Source organism: Phalacrocorax aristotelis, chromosome 4, assembly GCF_949628215.1.
Source record: "Phalacrocorax aristotelis chromosome 4, bGulAri2.1, whole genome shotgun sequence".
Classification (NCBI taxonomy): Eukaryota; Metazoa; Chordata; class Aves; order Suliformes; family Phalacrocoracidae; genus Phalacrocorax; species Phalacrocorax aristotelis.
In genome coordinates this window covers 25,580,839-25,599,366 of record NC_134279.1, presented here as the reverse complement: position 1 = coordinate 25,599,366, position 18,528 = coordinate 25,580,839, and the positions used below count along the sequence as shown (strand labels likewise).

Genomic DNA, 18,528 nt, shown 5'->3' with positions numbered 1-18,528 from the left:
CTTCTGATTTGCAGTACAGTTGCTCAGCAGTGTGTGAAACTATTCTAATATTAAGGCTTATGTGTCCCTTCCTAGTACTTTATATATAAACCTATCTTCTGATGCTGGTAGCATTACTAGTATTCTTTGAGTCTTGTAATTTGGGTAGGATTTAAAGTCCTGAACATCAGCCTTTTTTTTTTTTTTTTCTTATTTGCTTTTGAATGTAGTATTTACCGATCTTGGAAATATTCACAAGTCCTCAAACTCGCTGCCAAATGCCTTCGAAACACATGTTACAAATGGCATTATAGAGATATATTTGCTGAACTTACGCAAAAGTTTGGGAAGGCTCAAGTGCATATATTCACCTAGGTGTGATTCACCATGCATATAAGCTGTACTCATGTGCTTAGAGGGAGGCCAGTAAGCTGGTAATAAACTGTAAAGAAAGTAGACTCCAAGAAGTCTAATATAATTTTTATGTCCTATGGCGGTTCCCTTGGAGGAAAACCCCAAGGGCTCTATTTTTAATGTGAAGTGAATTAAACCCCCAGCATTTTTATGTGCACAGGCATAAACATGAGCTAAATGTATTCCTTCAAATATGTGCAACTCTTAAGTAATAAAGGTCAGTGTGATACCCTAATAATAGAATTTTTATCAGTAGTTGTGTCTGGATATTAGCAGTGATAGGATTATTTTAGTAGTAATAATATAACTGCTGCTGTAAGATTGTTTTAATTTTTAATGGCATTTAGAAATGCTGAAAAATAAGGATTAAGACTACAGAAAAATAGAGGACAAATACAGTAAAGGCTGGCAATTACTCAGGCTTGTTTCTAATCTTAATTCCTCTTCTGTCTTCCTGTTTGTTCATAGCATATCCTGTCCCTACACTGATTTGCAAAAGCTGTACATAAAGACTATAACCACCTTGATTTCTTAGTTTCCTTATCTATAAAAAGTAAATCCTAGAATTTGTCCAGATTTCCAGAGTAGTGATGTTTCTTAGGTAACGGGTGCTACAGAAATGCAAGCGGATATTAATAAAGTGTTCAAAAATGGCAGTATAAAATTGGACTGTCCTTCTGGAAACAGGTTTTCACCTATACATTAATAACTTATGATAACTGTAGACTATGTAACAGTGAGGAAAATCTGTGAGGCAGGGGCTGATTCTCCCTACTGGTTTAGTAAGTCCCTTGCCAGTGAGATCTAATCCATTTTGGGGCCTTTAACAAATAGTTGAGATAAACACAGTAAAGCTGGCTTTATGCTACATTGCTTTGTACATATAAATTCTGCAATTTTGTAAAGACAAGACAAAATGGTGATGCTTCTAGGATTTTTCTGTGCCCAAGTACAAGCACAAGCACACAAGCCAAGCCAAGACCTAAGCAGAGTCTAAACACAAAAGTTAAAAAATAAAATATACATGAATGAGGGATAACTTGCTATTTTTGAAGAACTGTTGTTAACCTTAGTCACATCAGTAAATCTGGGTTCGGCTCCATGAATAACTTGACATATAAGTAGCTTCAGTGCATAACTGTTTTGAGTATTGGAGCTTTATTTTGACTGTGTCTTAATGACAGCATAGTCTGGCTGCTATAACCAGCAGGAAGGTAGAAAGAAATGAGAACAATAATAGAAATGGTATTTTTAAGTTAAGCAACTTCAGTGATGTGTTCAGCTAGAGTTTCGGGAAATAGATTCCTCGCCAGAGGAATGCAGAGGGCAATGCGTACCTTCCTTGGAGATGTGCCCTTCCCCAGGTTTGCAGAAGTTCTCTGTAGATTTGAGAGGTTATTCCCATTTCCTTCTCTGAATGCCTGGCTGAACAAAACAGAGGGACAGACAATAGTGCTTCGTGGTTAAGCTAGGCTGATTCCTGTTTGACGTACATGAGAGAGACATTTCTAGTCTCCCATTGCTTCCTGAACAGTGTCATACAGTCTCTGATAGAAAGATATTTATTAAAATAATAAAACAACTGTAACAAAACTTTAGTGGTAATATTGCTTCTGTGAAACAGACAACACTTCGTTGTCAAAAATTACTTCCGTTCTTAATAGAACTATGTTAAGGAGAGATGTCTATGGAGCTATCCTGAAATAGGCGAGTACGTATTTAAGGAAGACCCTTGCTTTATTGTTAGTTTTGGCTCTGAAAACACTGTGGTAAGACTGAAAAATTCTGCGTATGGGAGCAACTAAACAAGGAGTGTGTAGCAGTGATGTGATGTTGCAAATGTCGGGTTTTGTAGTTTTTTCCTCTTTTTTTCCCTTTTCTCAAAACATTCCTCTCTTGCCTGCAGGCTATTATTTTGGTCTTCAGAAGGTACAGTTTCCAGCATACACCGAGCATCCCTCAGTGGAAGTGATGTGAGAAATGTTTTCAGAACCACAGAAAAAATAAAGACCATCTCACTAGATTTGGTGGACACAAGGCTCTACTGGATCCAACATGACCATGGGAAAGAGATTTCCCATATTGGATCATGCGACTATGATGGCAGAGCTGTTCGTTTCCTAAAAAATTCTGTCCGGTGAGTTTTCCTCAGCTTGTCAGAAATAAAACACTAATTTCCTGGGGATGCAGTTAAGCTGTCTTCCTCATTCTCCCTTTTATTTTGTCAGTTCATAACACAATAAGGAATAAAATTGTAGTGCAAATGGCCTGTAACTGTAAATCTAAAACTACTGATAGGAAAATGGAAAGAAGTCACTCTTGTAAGGATAATACTGCCACTCACTACTCTCCATCTTCCAAGCTTTTAGCAAATGATAACTACTTAATCCTTAGAAATCCTCTCTGAGTGTTTATTAGTGGCTGTTTTCTGCAGATAGAGAAGCCAAAACCAAAGAGATTAAACGATTTGTCCAAGGTCACAGTGGGTGAACTCAGGTGTCTGAGCTGTGCTCAAGAGACTGAGCTAGATAAGGTCTTTCCTATCCTCCTCTAGGACTGTTGTCCTCATGAGCTGCCAGGCAGGGATACTCGGATAACCCCCTGTGCTCAGGCTCTCCAGCAAGCGTCAGCAGATGTGGTGAAAACTGTTCTGTGCAACAGACTTGTTCCCCTCTGCTCCCTGGTGCCAGGGCTAAGCATGGCTGAGGGGGGCTGTTAGACCCATGTGCTTTTGGGTGCTTTTAATATTTAACCTTCCTGCATTGCAGTGGTACAGATGCTTCATGGTGGGCATGTTTTCAGTGAGGTACTCAGGAAAAGGTTACCTTATATCACTGCAGATTCTACCAGGGTGGCTGGATCGGCATATGCGTAATAGGGATTGCCAGCTGCAAAATGAGAAAAATACATGGTTTTGCTGGCCTGATGATTTAAATATGCAGCACACTATTTGCATATGATGAACACAAAGCTGGTTTCTCTCTACATTGCCAGCTGTCACACTGGATTTTTCCTTACCCTTTCCCCCTTTCTCCCTTGAGTTGGCTGGTGTTCACTAGGGAATCAACAATTTCTCTTTGAGCCTGGATGATAAGGATTCTCCTTTTTCCACCTGGAATTTGTACTGGAAAGTGGAGGCCAAAAATCCCTCTTTCAGTATTTTTTCTGCTTTCCCTCTTATTTAAAACTTGGCCCTTTTGTGGTTCCTGCTGGCTGCTATAACTGACCAGCATATGGAAAATAAATTCCTGTGATAGGAGAAGCAGCAAGATGGATTTTAGGAACACCGTACTCCTACCACTCCATTGCCACCCTGATTTCCTGGGACAGTCAGAAGTGTCAGAGCAGGCACTGGAAATTGGGAAATAGGGAATGTCACCTGGCCTACATCCTTCAACAAAGCAAATGCCCATTTTAATTGCTGGGTTCACCAGAAGCAGGGTGATACCGAGTCTTTGTCTGTCAGTTGAGTTAGTCCTGAACAACAGCTCATATAATCTGTGAGAAATGCAGGTTATCCATTTTGCATATATTTCTTGCAAATCTGCAGGATTCTGGGTGCTGGATTATTTGGTAATGTCTCTGGTATCTCAACTGATTCTCACATATGTAAGATAAGATATATATCAGAATGCAAAGAAAGTTTATTTACAGTGAACTTGACTGAACTAGATGCTCAGAAAATGTATGGGTGAATAAATACATAGGGATCAGCTAATACGCCATTTTGTGTTATCTTCTCTTTGTGGTAGACATCAATTGCTTGGTATGTCTCTCTTTGCTGAGCACCTGTATTATTCAGAGTTGAAATCTGGTATGATATGGAGAGCCAACAAATATACTGGAAAAGTTGTAGTCACAATTAGCCTGAAGCCATCATTTTTTCCACCACTGGAGATAAAAGTTGTGCATCCCTTTAAACAGCCAGGTGCAAGAACAGATTCTCAGGATTTTGGTAAGTAAATTGTAATGATACAGTTGTATGTGTGAGGATAATAATGTCGTACACTCTAATTTTTCACAGTAATAATTTTCTTTGGCAAAATTTCAGGCCTCAGTGAAGTCAAGGAAAAAGTTTCCTTCAAATTCAGTGATCCACGGTTCCACTTGGTGTGTGTAACTCCAGCTGGAGTATCAGGCTGGAAGTGTGCTGAGCATGAACTGCTCATTTCATTAATCTGAATATACATGCAGTTAAATGGGATTTTGTCCTCTTCCCTTTGTTTACAAAAAGATGGTTTCTGTACTTTCCTGCTAAATGCACACAGTGTACAGTTTTTTAATCCTTCATGTAGATTATATTCATCAAATGTCTGCTCCCTTCTGGAAGTTTCATTCTCATGTGCATCTAAACACCTCTGATTATTATGGCACTGAAGGATTTTAAGTGCGTAGTATGATCATAGAATCACAGAATGGTTTGGGTTGGAAGGGACCTTTAAAGGCCATCTAGTCCAATCCCCCTGCAGTGAGCAGGGACATCTTCAACTAGAGCAGGTTGCTCAGGTTGTATGATCTGCAAGTCACACTGTGGATGTCTCAGTTTTGCTGTGAAATGGCTGGATTAAGAGTCAGCCTGTTTTAGGCAGACATGAAGTTGCTATAATAGTTACGAAATAAGAGCCTTGGGTCTCTTTAATTGATATCAGTTGTAGCCTACAGTATGAGGTGGTCATGTCACTGCCTTTCACTGTGGATCAGAAAATGAACGTAGTGGATAGCTCACTCTCCTTGAGGGTTCCTGCTGAGGCAGTAGGAAGCGAGGGGTATCCAGGGGAAATAATGTCTTGTTCTCTGATCTCGGGAAAGCAGACATAGACTGTTCTTGCTTTAATGAAATAACTTTTGTCACCAGTTTTGCTTGGATACAATAGCATCGAGGTAGTTGTGTGTTGAGCAGTGGTTGTAGAACTCCCAAGGGAAGACGGCTTTGGGTTCCCAGAGGTACAGGTGGTATAAAGACGTGAGGAGAAAGTGGTGTCTGTCTGTATGAACAAAAATGAAACTGAATATCTCTCCTGAACCATTTCTAAATACCTACTATAAAATAGGCTTTGTCTTTCTTAATGCCAGTCAACAGCTTTATACGGTACCATGCTCTCTCTCCTTCCTGAAGCCTGGTCTGAGCAGGAAAATCAAAATCTTCAAGGGAACTTTCCCCTTCAGATGCTTTGTTTGCAGTGCAAAGAGCTGTTGAGATGCAGAAGAGAAAGTGTTCCTGGAAATCAAGCTTATACTTGTAAACACAGGGAGCCTCCATTCAGAGGCAATACCTGTTCTGTGCTTCGAGGAAAAGAGTCATCCTGGCAAACAGAAGCACTTTTTTTAACTGACACGTTTGGTGTTCTCACACAGAATAACTAGGGAAGGATAAGTTTGTGGTGCAGTCAGTGGCATGTCCACACATCTCAGTGTTGTTACAATGAGATTTAGAAAGTCTCATGAGGCCTCCCTGGGTGACAGACAGTCACCAACTCTGCAGATGCGTGAAGATGGAAAGGAAGAAACAATGACCAGGAGAGGTAGTTCATGATAGTGGTCTCTCGAACCTCAGGGGCTATTGTTTGTGTTACGTATGTCCTTTCCAGAAGAGTGCGTAACATAGTTTCATTGACTATGGGCACTTACCTTTCTTCTTCTCTCAGAAGATTAACTCTGCTTCTTCCACCAGAACATGCTGCTTTCCAATGTTTCTCTTTTCACTGGAGGAAGGGTTTCCCAACCTTTATTAATAAACAAACGGCCAGTGTTTTTAAATGCCTTAATGCCTTGCAGTATATAGCAGTATATAGCCCTATATTTCCAACACATTTAGTAAATTTTTTTGCCAGTAAGTAGTAGTAGGCCTTTTTTTTTCTAATTCCAAATACCTTCTTGTAAAAATGTCTGGGAAATGATGGAGTAGAATGAAGCTTAGCTGGCTGAATCCAGATGAACCTTTAGGACTTTGCATGTATGTTGCTTGGCTTATCCAGTGCAAGAACTGGGATGAAAGGAGGACTAATGAGCCTGGAGTACAAATGAGATTTATAGCTGATCTTACAGCAGAGAAACCTGGAGATAAAAGCATACCTAGACTAATTGGATGCTCTGTACAAGCTAAGAAAGTGTATGTTTCAATGTAGTGTCAGCTGTGAATTATTGGGCCTTCTTTAAAGCAGATAACAAGTGAGTTCCTTCAGATGAAAAGGGAACTGATGAGAAGAGCCTAACTGACATGATTTGATTTTTTTACTAGAATTTAGATTATTTAGTTTACTGCTTAAATTCCTCATGTCCCCTCTTCCTTTTCTCTTTCAAAATACTTTCCTGGATTGGTAAGGGCCAGTAAGTACAGAGAAGAGCATTAATTCAGCTACAGGTTTGCTATAACCCCATACAACAACTTTAGTATGGCAGTATCTGGAACATGGCCTCTAATTTACCTCAAGTCTCTTCGACAGAATCCTAGATTTGATGACAGTATGTATATTTATACATGCCTGCTGGAATGTTCTTTGCACTTCTATTAATGGCCCATAAAATATCTTAATTACCTTAAAATCTCAAAGACTCCCTCTGGAATTTTTTTTAAGTATCTTCTCTGACAGATTAATGATATTCAGTATGGTCAGGATATTTTTTTGGAGGAATTATGTTGTGTTTCTTTCCAGTGTAAGATACCAACATCAGGCTATTATGTGAGAACACCCATTTCCATATAAGAGAGGTGATGGGAGGGGAAAAAAAACCAACCCAAAGCCAAACAAACTAGAAATTATGGTTTGTAGTTGTTGTTCTTCCAGAAAAGATTACCTTAAAAACTTTGTGATTCATAATGTAGTCACCATTCACTTTAAGTTTTGAAATGTGATTATTTTTTACATATTGATTTGGCAATACCAGGTTCTAATAAGTACTCAATTAAAAAAGAATATCTTTTTGAGATTGCTCAGATGGCAAAATTATTGCTGCTGTTATTATTCTGTAATTCCTGGGTGTCTTAGGTCTCATTAGACCACTAATGGTACAAAAAAAGGGCAAAATAGCAGCATCAGTGAAAAGCATAAGATGCAGTCTTGAATGTAATCTTCTTCCTGTTTTGTATTTTTTGTGATCACATGTACTTGCAGTTTTGTCATTCTAATGAGTTCTGTATTTGAAGATTAGACACCCCATCACTATAGGTTTCTGATTCAACTGCCGTAGGGACAAAGATGAAGGGTCCAATTCAAAACTAGTTCTACAAAAACAGAGGGTCAGCTAAAACTGAATGTAAAATTCGAGTCTCTCAAAAGCTAACATACTTAATAACAGATAATGTCCATCTAGACATTCATTCATCCATCATTTTTCATTTAGTGCTACATCTTCTGCTACAGAAGAATAATCAGTTTGATGCAAATAAGTGCAATGTTGATGATTTCAGCCAAGCTGAAGAGTCTGCCTGGGCAATTCTTTCAGTCTTTTATAGACATGATTTGTCATTCCACCACATGGCCAGCATTTTCTCGGTTGTGGCTAGCAGAAGACTAAATGTCGAACTTAAACATTATGCTGCTTTCCATCTTGTGGAATTTAGAGGGTGCATTAGAAACAGCACATGAAAATGGTTCACATACAAATTTCTTCACCTGTATGAGCCCATGATTTCTTATACGTTACACAGCACAGGGCAAAGGCAGTGTTGTGTGTGGGTGGCTACATACCCACATTCAGTAGCAGCAGTTCAGCTATTCTTAGCTTGGGAAAGGGGCAAGATAGCCCAGAAGAAGATTAGGAAGATTAAAATAAAAATAATAGGTTGGGAGGCAAAAATAAAACCGTGAGTGTTGCATACCTGTGAAAGCACCAGCTCTAAAAGATAGCTGAGCACAGACACGAAGCCCTGCAAATCCTTCCCATGAAAAAAAGATACTTAAATACCTGTTTGCCTTTTTCTGTGAAGCAGGAGAAGTAGGAAGGCTTCTGGGGATCTGTTGGGTACTTTTTTCTGCTTCCTTTGAAGAAACTTGGAGCACATCTTGTTGGAAATCAGAAACATTCTGAGTTTTAAATCCAAATCAAGTTTATAATGCTTGTATTTCTCATAGTCGGAAACCAGGATCCACTCCAGTACAAAGATTCTCTAGCCTGTGCTAATACTTTTTGTTCAAACGAAAATATGGTCATTATGATCTGTTCAGCTGTTTTTTTGTTAAATAATGTGAGACTTCAGCACTGCTTTGTGCTAATAATTTCCAGTCTTTGTATGCTCTCTCTCTTATAAAATCTCCCTTCTCCCTCCTTTTGCATGTGTGCTTTGTCGGTGTCGTTCTCTTCTTTCTGAGTGTTTTACAGAGCCTGGTAACATATAATGCTGTGCAGGACTGGCGGCATATGAAGCCTGCACATAGGGTTTTCCCTTTCTTACTCACTATAAGTATGCACCCAAACCAAACCATCCCCTATTTCAGGCGCTCTCTAGATCTGCTTCTGCTGATGCAGAGTTAGAAATTATTGTTTGCACCTGCTCTTAGTCTTCTGAGTACTTTCATTTTTTTTTGGCCTGATTTTACCAATAGAAAATAATAGAAGTTTTTTTCTATTAATAAGAAGTTCCTCAGGTTGAGTAAGTAGCTGTTGAGAAGACACATCACTGAGCATCATTACTCAAAATTGTCCTTGAAGGTTGATATGGTAAGAACTCCATTACCTTAACACTATATATGTTCTTCCAGAAAAAGGAACCTGTGATTTGAACAAAGAAAAGTGCAGAAGAAGAATCTGCAGGCCAGACTCAAGGACTCATCGGTGTAAATGCTCTAGTGGCTTTATTTTAAGTCGAAATAAACAGTTTTGTGAAGGTAATACACGAATCTCCCTTTTTTTTAACTCAGATCTTGAGTATAAAGAGCACTCTGAGGTCTTTAAAATTCCCATTGTGCCATTTCAGTTTTGTGCCCTTCTAGGTTCTGAAATAGTCTGAAAGGAAACCCATGAAAATGTCACAAGTGCTGTTCTTGTGAGAAATTTTGGTCTTAGCCTAAGTAGTTAAAGGAGCTTCACATAAGTAGACGTGCTTATGAGTGCTTATTTAATTTTTAAGAAATTAAAACGGATATATCACCAAAGGCGAAACACTGAAAAATCCTGCAGCAAGATCACTGTCCTAAGTCCCACTTTCAAAAAAGACACAATTTTTTTAACATGCTTCTAAATGTTTTGATCTGGATTGTTTCAATAACAATCTCTCATTACTATTAATGACGGTTAACCTATCACTTTTTGTCACTACACGATGAGATTTGAAAAGATATAAAGGCATCAAAATTTGTAGCTTACAGGATTTACAGACCTGCCTGAGCAGCAGCCATCCAGTTCTCAGGAAATTCATCAGGATTGTTTTCCAAATTTCCACTTCTAAACCACTTGGGTGTTTTGAGAATTTTACTTAGGTCATGTTGCTGCCAAATTTTTAAAAGAATTTTTGTCTGAAGAAAGTGTCTAATGTAAAGTTTTTGGGTGCACACAGGGTTTAACTGGCACTGGAATCTGCATGGAAAGGCATACTTTTGAAAGTCCTCTAGGTACCTATGCTGGACACGTGCAGTCTGAGAAGGTTTTTTTAGAAGGTTTCTAAAGCTGATTTGAATAAGGTCTGAAAACTTGTTTTTTTATCATGTATTAGGACCAACAAATTTTTGTAAAATGAATGGGGAAAAAGAGGTACTTATTGAAGAGTGTTAGTTTGTTTCATTAATCTAATTTCCTGGCACTGGTTGATGACGTTATTCCGACACAGCAAGTGCTTCTTTTGGCAGATATCAATGAATGTGGCTTCTGGAACCACGGCTGTACTTTGGGCTGCGTGAACATACCTGGTTCCTATTACTGCACCTGCCCGAGAGGTTTTGTTCTGCTGCCTGATAGGAAAACATGTCATGGTAAGTAGCAGTAATACATAAACGCCTCCAGTGTGGTATCGGAGAGAGTCCTCATTGAACACTGGAACCACTGAAAGTTTTGTGTGTTGCATTGCTCACTTCCAATCCCTTATTATGTAAGCAGGATCAGCTTAAAGTGAGGGAACCAAATTCAGCTGTCATGCTTAAGGAAGTGTAAATTACACGTCAGTAACCAAGTGTGAGCCTCTTCAGGAGAATAAAAAAAAAAAGAAAAGAGTCGGGTCTCTCCAGAGACGCCTTTGCTGTAGGCTCTATGGCACGTTCCAGGTGGATAAGCAGTTATACCTTTTTAAATGTGGTCTCTGAATTTGGCTCACTCTGTCTAACCTGCGTAACAATTTGCACAGTCTCTGAATGAGAAGCTTACAGCATCATCTTTTTTCTCTTCAGGTCACGATTGATAGCATTGCTAATGTGCACAAAATTAAATGTATGTGTATATATTTATAATGAATAAGATACAGGGAAGTACTCATAAAGTTGTTTGTCGTGCATGACTGCTGCACTTGTGGGCTTTTTTTCTTTTATGAATTAAATTGTGTATAAGAAGTATGCCTGAGAGAACTTATCTAGGTACCTTACATAGGTGGAAGCTGAATAAATGTGAACAAACTAAACACAGAGAACACAGAATTGGAGGAAAATCCCAAAGATCTGCCCATAAGCTTCAAGGACCATATTTTAGTCATAGTAAGAGTCAGAGGTGTTTTTGTTCTCCCTTTGAGCAGCATTGTGTATATTCAGCCTACAAATGAATTAAGCCCTTCTAAAGTAAGTCTAGAACATAAAATGTGAAATGCATCTAAGTTTTGTGGTCTTGGGATATTCCCAGTCACTTTTCTATTTCATAATGAAGTGGAACTTAGGCTTAAGCAAAGGGTCCTTCTACCCTGTTTCCATGGGGAAAAAAACAAAACATTGGTGTATATACCCCAGGTTGAAGTGCCAGTGCACACCAATGAGTTCAGTCTGGATCATGGCAGGATCAGGACCCTAGGTTATATTAAATATCACTGCTAGAGAATAACAGAGTCTAACAGACTCTAACAGTCTGTCTATTTTAGGCCTCCAAGAGTTGCTTCTCCCTCTCTTTTAAGAGGGACCCAGGAGTAGGATACAGTGACGCAAATGCGGGGGTCCAGGGCGTGTGACAGCTGCAGAAGGTAGCCAGCTGTGACATAAGACCTATGGGAGTCCTGCAGCCAGAGGTTATTGGGAGGTGGGATATCCTTTTGTGTGCAAAACAACACTTAGACACTGTGCAACTCAGTCCTACTCTGGATGACTAGCTTGAACTATATGCCTACATTTTGAGCGGCTCAAATTAGGTAGAAAATAATGTTTTTCTAACACAGGCTAGGGATGCAGCCTGGACAGTATAACTCCTTAACTACTGCAGGACAAGGCAGATATGTCACCATCTACGCAACTTGAGAGACAGAGAGATGCAAGGTGAGAAGTCCACACGCTGACCAGACATTTTGATGCTTTGTCCTCCAAGTCCTGTATGAAGCTTTTCATCTAAAGCCACAAGCTCTAGTCAGAAAGCAGTACAAGATCAGTTTCTTGACCCTCCTCACTGTGCTTAAGGGGTTAGAACAATCCAGTCCAGAGTGCGGTTGCCCTGGAGAAGCAATATTTGCAACAGCTATGCACCTTTTAAGCCAATGTACGCAGCTGATTCAACAAAGCAGCTGTGGGAAACTTGCATTAGTTCCAGTCTTCCAGTGGGTGTTGCCATATGGCACTAGAGTTGGCATAAAGAGATGCAGCACTGCAGTACAGAAGGTGGAATGAGGATATCCTGTGAAATTGCATTAAAGAAACACTCAAAAAAAAATTTGTTGGCACTCTAACAATTATAATGGAAAGTCAAGGAAAGCTATTGCCAGGTCCTCAGATGGTTTTGCCTCTACATGCAACTTCAAAAATTGCCACTAAGGAACATAGCTTTATTTCTGGAAGGTACAGCTCCTGTTTTCATTGGTTCTAACTCTGTCACCCTTGCAGTAGTAGCAAAATAGTTTTTCTTCATTCTCTTTGTGTTTTGTACTTATTCTTTCAGTATAACTTCCTGTAGTTTTCAAAAGCTGATCTATTTTTGATGAAATATAAAAAAGAAAGTTTTCTAAATTATTTCTATTTTGATAACAGGTCTTAACACAATTCATAGGAAATTTAAAGCTGATCAGTATAATGTCTTCAGGACCCAGCAATTTTGGCTTTCTCCTTTGCTATATTTAGGAGAGGTTGGGAAAAAAATTTTGGAAAAAACCAAAACAAGCCAAAACAAACCAGAAAGACCACAGAAGTGTTGTACTCTCAACATCACTTTTTTTCTTTTTTCTTTCTTTTTCTTTTCCCTTTGCTATTTAAGAAAGTGTTAACATTTCTTTTGGGGGTCTTAGTAAAAGATGGTATCATCATTTAAGAAATTTTTTCCTTTTTAAATTACTGTAGAGCTAATTTCCTGTACAAGTAACGACACCAAATGTAGCCATGGTTGCCTTCAAACATCTAAAGGGCCTGTTTGCTTTTGTCCTGAAGGATCAGTACTCAAAGTGGATGGCAAAGCATGCACAGGTAAGTAACATTTTTTCTTGCTGTAGTGACTGCCAAGCTCTCTTTGTCCTTGGCACTGAGAGCAAAAAGTGAACGATGACATTTTACCTCATTTTGCACAGCTGTAAATGATTGTACAAGACAGGAGGCAATGGAACGTCAGGTGCTTTGAGTGCTGAGATAAGCAATAGTCATTTTCCAATAGACGTTTCTTAGCAGCAACAACCAATGTTTGCAGGCCAAATCCTTTTGTCGTCAGTACAGATCAAGGCATCTCCCACATGTTTGTTGCAGGAGACATCTAAAATTTATATTTGAGGGGAAATATAGGTACAAAATTAGGGCCTGGTTGAAATCTGAAGATGGCTTTATAGACATCGTGCAACCCAGGTTCACTCTACAGCAGTGTCATCTAACTACCCACAGATGGTTTTTTTTTCAGTGAGAATATTTGAAGACTCACTAATCTGTCATTCCCCATTCCATTATCTTCCAAATTCAGGGGGCTGTAACATTTCGGCTGTGTCTTTTCAATCTTAGTGCTCAAGATAGCTTCATTAATGCCAGCCTTACACCTTGAAAAATCACCTTCTTTTACATCCCTTACGTACTGTGGACTGTACTGTATCCATAGATTCAGTCAGTGTTGCCGTTTTGCTTGGGACACTCCACTGAGTAAGCTCAGGTTGGCATTGAGGCTATAACCATCGTACAGCCCCAAGAAGAAAGAATAGTTTCTTTTTGTATGAAATGTTGGTCTGTTGTATTAGAAAGTATCAATTCACCATCCTAGCCTAATTAATTCCTGGGGAGTGAATGGCATTAATTTGCTCTTTCTTTGCATGGAGTGGAAAGTCTGATAAAATTTGTTATTCTGTTATAGATGGGAGGAGATTTGCATGGGAGAAAGAGTTCTCTGAAATGATGAACACATGGAAGCCCTCTTCATATATTCCACCCCCCACCCCTCCATCTTGTGCTGTGACTTTTCAGGAGACTCTGGAAGAAGTTTCTAATAATTTGCTTTCACTTCTCCAGACTTCTGCTTTCAGCAGGAGCCCTCTCAGTAAATCTGTCGGTTCCTGAGATGCTTTGCACTGTAGAAATCCTAAGTAGAGTGTATCGTTCTGTTGCTTGTATCTCTGATTTTGTTGTATTTGTTTCTTAGAATGGCGAAGTTAAATTTTTCAAATGCTCTGTTTAAGGTTGTACATCTCCAGATAATGGTGGCTGTAGTCAGATATGTTCTTCTTTAAGCCCATCCGCCTGGGAGTGTGCTTGTTTTCCTGGATATAAGCTTCAGCGAGACAGAAAGCACTGCGCTGCTATAGGTCTGTATCTTGGTACACCTGCATATTTCTGCCAATAAAAGCAAAAATATTTTAAAGTCCTTTCAAGTGGACTGCATAAGTGGGGTCCATTTTTGCCCTGGTTTTAGGTTGCTTTGTGAAACTTGGGAAGTATTAGTTGTTTGGAAAAATAACCTATTTTGGAAATATACCAGAACAAGCACCAGTATGCGGTTCAGTCTTCCTCACAGAAGATTCAGTCTATTATCCAACTTGTGCATTGCACTCTGGGCTCCTGTACCGCAGAGGTCTATCTGCAATATTCAGGTTTTTGTGCCTTCATATAAATGTGGGTGTAGCTTCTGCCCAGTGTTGCAGAATTGGAGTTGAGGTGTCTACATTTGGAGAACAGGGCAGAGAATTGTCTGTTGAGGGACTTTTTTTACAAGGGTATTTCTCCCCGCACTGGCCCCAGAAAGCCCAGGTATTTGAAGTGATGTTTAGATTCCAGACCATTCTGTTTCTTCTGAGAAAAGGGCAGACCCTGGTGAACAGCAAGATATAAGCAATTGCATGAGAGAGGGGAGGAAGGGGAAGTTTGTGATTTGTTTCGGGAATAAGGGAAAAGCTTTATTTTTTGGAGGACAGCATTTCTCTTGCTTTTACTGTGAAAGGCTTTTCATGTGCGAAAGTCAGGTGTTCTGGCACTTATGGTGATGCCCTGAAATGCAGAGGGAAGATTGTCTTGAGGCTAAGTCACTCGGTGTGAAATGCAGCGGAGCTAGTGACTGCCTTTATCACAATTTTTGAGGCTGATCTTGGGCAAGGCACTGTTGCTGAAAACCTTTATTCACATTTATCTTTGATTTCTGAGGCAAGTGGAACGTAGGATAAGGGCCTTGATTTCTTGGTGCTTCTGTTCCTCATTTTGTCTCCTACTGTTACTTACTTACAATGTTAGGTAGGTAGTGATGCAGGCTAGAGGTCACTTTCAACCTAGTGGAATTAACATATGTGCAAATTTTCGTCAACAGGTCCTAAGCCATTTTTGTTATTTGCAAATGGCCAGGATATCCGCCAGATCAGTTTTGATGGAACAGATTATGCAAGTTTACTTGACTGGCAGATGGGAAGAGTCTTAGCACTGGACTCTGACCCAGTGGAAAATAAGGTAAGGCATTAAAAATGAGAGGATTTTGAAGTGTTGCAAGGACAAATGGATTGGGCTTTCATGTGCCTTAACCTTTCTGCTGCCAGTGATCCAGATTACATGTTGTGCAGCATGTTGTTCTGTTGCCTGTCCAGGAGTGCAACTGGTACAGGATTCCAAACACGAGTTGAAGTGTTTCGTCTTTTACTTACTGATTGAATGTGCTTTGTACATTGCCATGGCTAATTCACAGAGAATTTGGATTTTGAAATTCACTTCAGGCATGATTTCAATTTCAAAGAACTTTTGTGTGATTGATAGTTTTCTCTCTTAAGAACTCAATACTGTTTTCTGGAAATGTATTGTGGGTTTTTTTTCACCAGGTAGCCATAATAGCAACAATATCTTTTTTTCTGTACAGGTACATCCTACAATCCCTACTCAATGCTAGGAGTAATCTTAACAAGAATTACTTCCCATGTCCTGACATTATTGAACAAAACTGCTGAACACTTGCTGGGTTTATTGCTCTTACGAAATCTGTTCCCCATATTACAAGATATTCCTGATGGAAACAGGAGTCTTCATAACAGGTCTCCATAAAGAGAGACATCCCAGTGCCCTACTCCTTGGCTGCAGAGTTGGGAAGGAGTTCAGCCACGCTTTGCTAAACCTTCTGTGGCAGATAGTTATTTTTTCTCATGGTGAGACTTATTTACACTGTAAAAGTGTTACAAAAAGATACTGGATGGTATAGTGAAAGCTGATGATGAGCTCAGTTAGGTTGCTGGAAACATCTCAAGGCCTGGACAGACACGGCTAAACAAATGTGAATGTTACCAGATCTGCATTACAGGGGGACCATTCCAGGCCCTGCTGGAACATGGCCACTTGCTCCTGAAATAGGGCCCTGCTGGGGAGCTAGCAGTTGTTCTGTGCTGTGCTGAATGTAAATCAGCTGTGCCAGTGACACTGGGGGCCACTCTTGTTCCACTTCTGCAGGGAGCTCTGCACGATGGCGGGGTCGGCAGTGTGGAGGTGAGGTGATATGCAGTGGGCCAGCCAGGCTACAGCGGTCTGGTCCTTGTGGCACAGAACTGATGTGCAAGATAAGTTAACTCAGCATCACTCTGTGCTCCCATGGTAATTGAATTAGCTGGCTTAATGCTACAGGCCTCCCTCCTGCTTTGTTTGGCCTCATGGTTAGCATCAAAACAAAGTTATTTGTTTGGTTGCTACCATTTGCAAAGAAAGCCTCAGCATTGCTTTGCATATCGTTCTGTCATACAGTGTTTGGCTCTTTATGGCTATCAAATACAAGACAATTTGTTTCCTCATCCTTGGAAAACACAAACCTAGTTTCCCCACTGATAGAGAACTTTTATTTTGACCCAAAAATGAGAAGCCTTTTCTGGAAATGTCAGAGCTACAGAATAGACACCTGTTAAAAAATTAAGATGTGTGCAGGCTGAAAGAGGAAAAAAAAAATAGAAGCAAATTATGTAACGCCTTTCCCTTCCCAGTTCCTTGACACTACTACTCTCTTCTCCCCATTCCCCACTTTTTAAAATGAGCAGCCAGTGAAATGGTAACCTGCTTCTTTTTGCCTGCTCCTACGTTTTCTTCTTTCAGCTGTGTTTCACGTGAGGGAGATGCTCGCTGAAACAAAACCACAGGATAATCAAAGCGCTGTATATAGGGCAACCAGGATTTACAGCTAAGCACAAGCTGCCTGTAGAAGTCATCCTGGTTGAAGGATAAGTGCCTTGTTATTTGATCAGGGATCACAGGTTACCTGTGCAGCTTTTTGTGAATAACCAGTTCAGGGAACTTTCAAGGTAATAAAGTTATTTTAGAAGTGGAACTATTAGATGAGGTAAATAGAGCAGAAAGTGAGATGGGAACTAATACCACCTCATCTGTTATTTCTTCACAGATTTACTTTGCCCACACTGCCTTGAAATGGATAGAACGAGCTAATCTGGACGGCTCAAATCGTGAAAAAGTTATTCACGAAGCTATAGATATACCCGAAGGCCTTGCTGTGGACTGGATTAACCGTAAATTGTATTGGACAGACAGAGGGTACATGCTCCACAGTGCTTTTATGTTGAAGCATGCCGTAAAATATTTGGAATAAATGACTGGTGATACAGAAATAGCTGAGCTATCACTCTAAATTCAGTACTGCTTCACATTCTGATTGGGTAGCTGTAATCTCAAGTATATACGGTTGGAAGGTTCTTTAAAACTGAAACACTGGAAGATCACTTTGAGTCTGCTATTGTATTTTTATCTTTGTCTTTCCAAGAAGCAAGGATTTGGACACAGTTGCAAGGAATCTAAAGCATGTACTGGATGTATACATATCTGTATGTGCACATGCACATGTGAATATATATATATGTAGTATACACTCATATTTATACACATACACTGCATGTGTGTATATATATAAGTATAACTTTACTTATATATCTATATATATAATAATGAGTATTAACGCACTAAGTATATCTTGGACAGAAGTCAGCATAGTTGACAGCTAGAATCATGCCCCTTTAAGCTAATGGAGAGTCTTTGTCCCTGATAAAAGAGGAATGGCCACTGGCAAACAACGTGACTTCACATTTCAGCTGATACCTAACCTTATGCGCAGAGAGAAACAAAACTGACCTTTGGTAAAAAGGCAGTGTCAGATCAGAACACATAATGAAGACTCCTTGAAGAGTGGTCGTAATGTTTCAGTATGGCCCGTATTCCATTAGTCAATAAAAAGTGGTTTTCAACATACAGATCACACTCCTCCTCCCTTTTAAATATGCTGCTAGTCCACTTCCTTGCTATTAGGTACAATCTTCTCTACATGATTGTGCTCCTGTATAAATATGCCCGTGTTTCTTGAGAAATAGGAAATTGTAGTGCTCATCTCTGTAAAACAAGAATCAAGGGTGAAGCTGTGAATTTCTATCTCCCACTTCCTTCTCTCTCACTGCATTTACTTGTTTGTATTCCACATTTGCATGAATATATTTCTCCTTCCATCTTTGTGTGGCCTTCCTTCGCAGGTTCAGGTAGGCGTGGAAGGCTGTAGGCTTGCTTTCAGGTAGAGGTTGATATTTATTTGGCAAAGTGAAGTTTGTAGCAATAAGTGCAGTTTTCTGAAAAATAATGGATTGGTAGACTGGCAACATAGATTCTATACTTG

At 39.6% G+C, this 18,528-nt stretch overlaps 1 protein-coding gene across 1 annotated transcript in view; it reads left to right on the top strand.

The window, feature by feature from the left end:
- Nucleotides 1-18,528, top strand: part of EGF (epidermal growth factor) — a 63,725-nt gene that overhangs the window by 15,110 nt on the left and 30,087 nt on the right. The window contains exons 5-12 of the mRNA XM_075090655.1: nucleotides 2,300-2,530; nucleotides 4,146-4,348; nucleotides 9,093-9,218; nucleotides 10,176-10,298; nucleotides 12,780-12,902; nucleotides 14,087-14,212; nucleotides 15,205-15,341; nucleotides 17,257-17,405. Of these exons, the coding sequence (XP_074946756.1) occupies nucleotides 2,300-2,530; nucleotides 4,146-4,348; nucleotides 9,093-9,218; nucleotides 10,176-10,298; nucleotides 12,780-12,902; nucleotides 14,087-14,212; nucleotides 15,205-15,341; nucleotides 17,257-17,405 (1,218 nt within the window). The remainder of the gene's footprint in view (nucleotides 1-2,299; nucleotides 2,531-4,145; nucleotides 4,349-9,092; nucleotides 9,219-10,175; nucleotides 10,299-12,779; nucleotides 12,903-14,086; nucleotides 14,213-15,204; nucleotides 15,342-17,256; nucleotides 17,406-18,528) is intronic.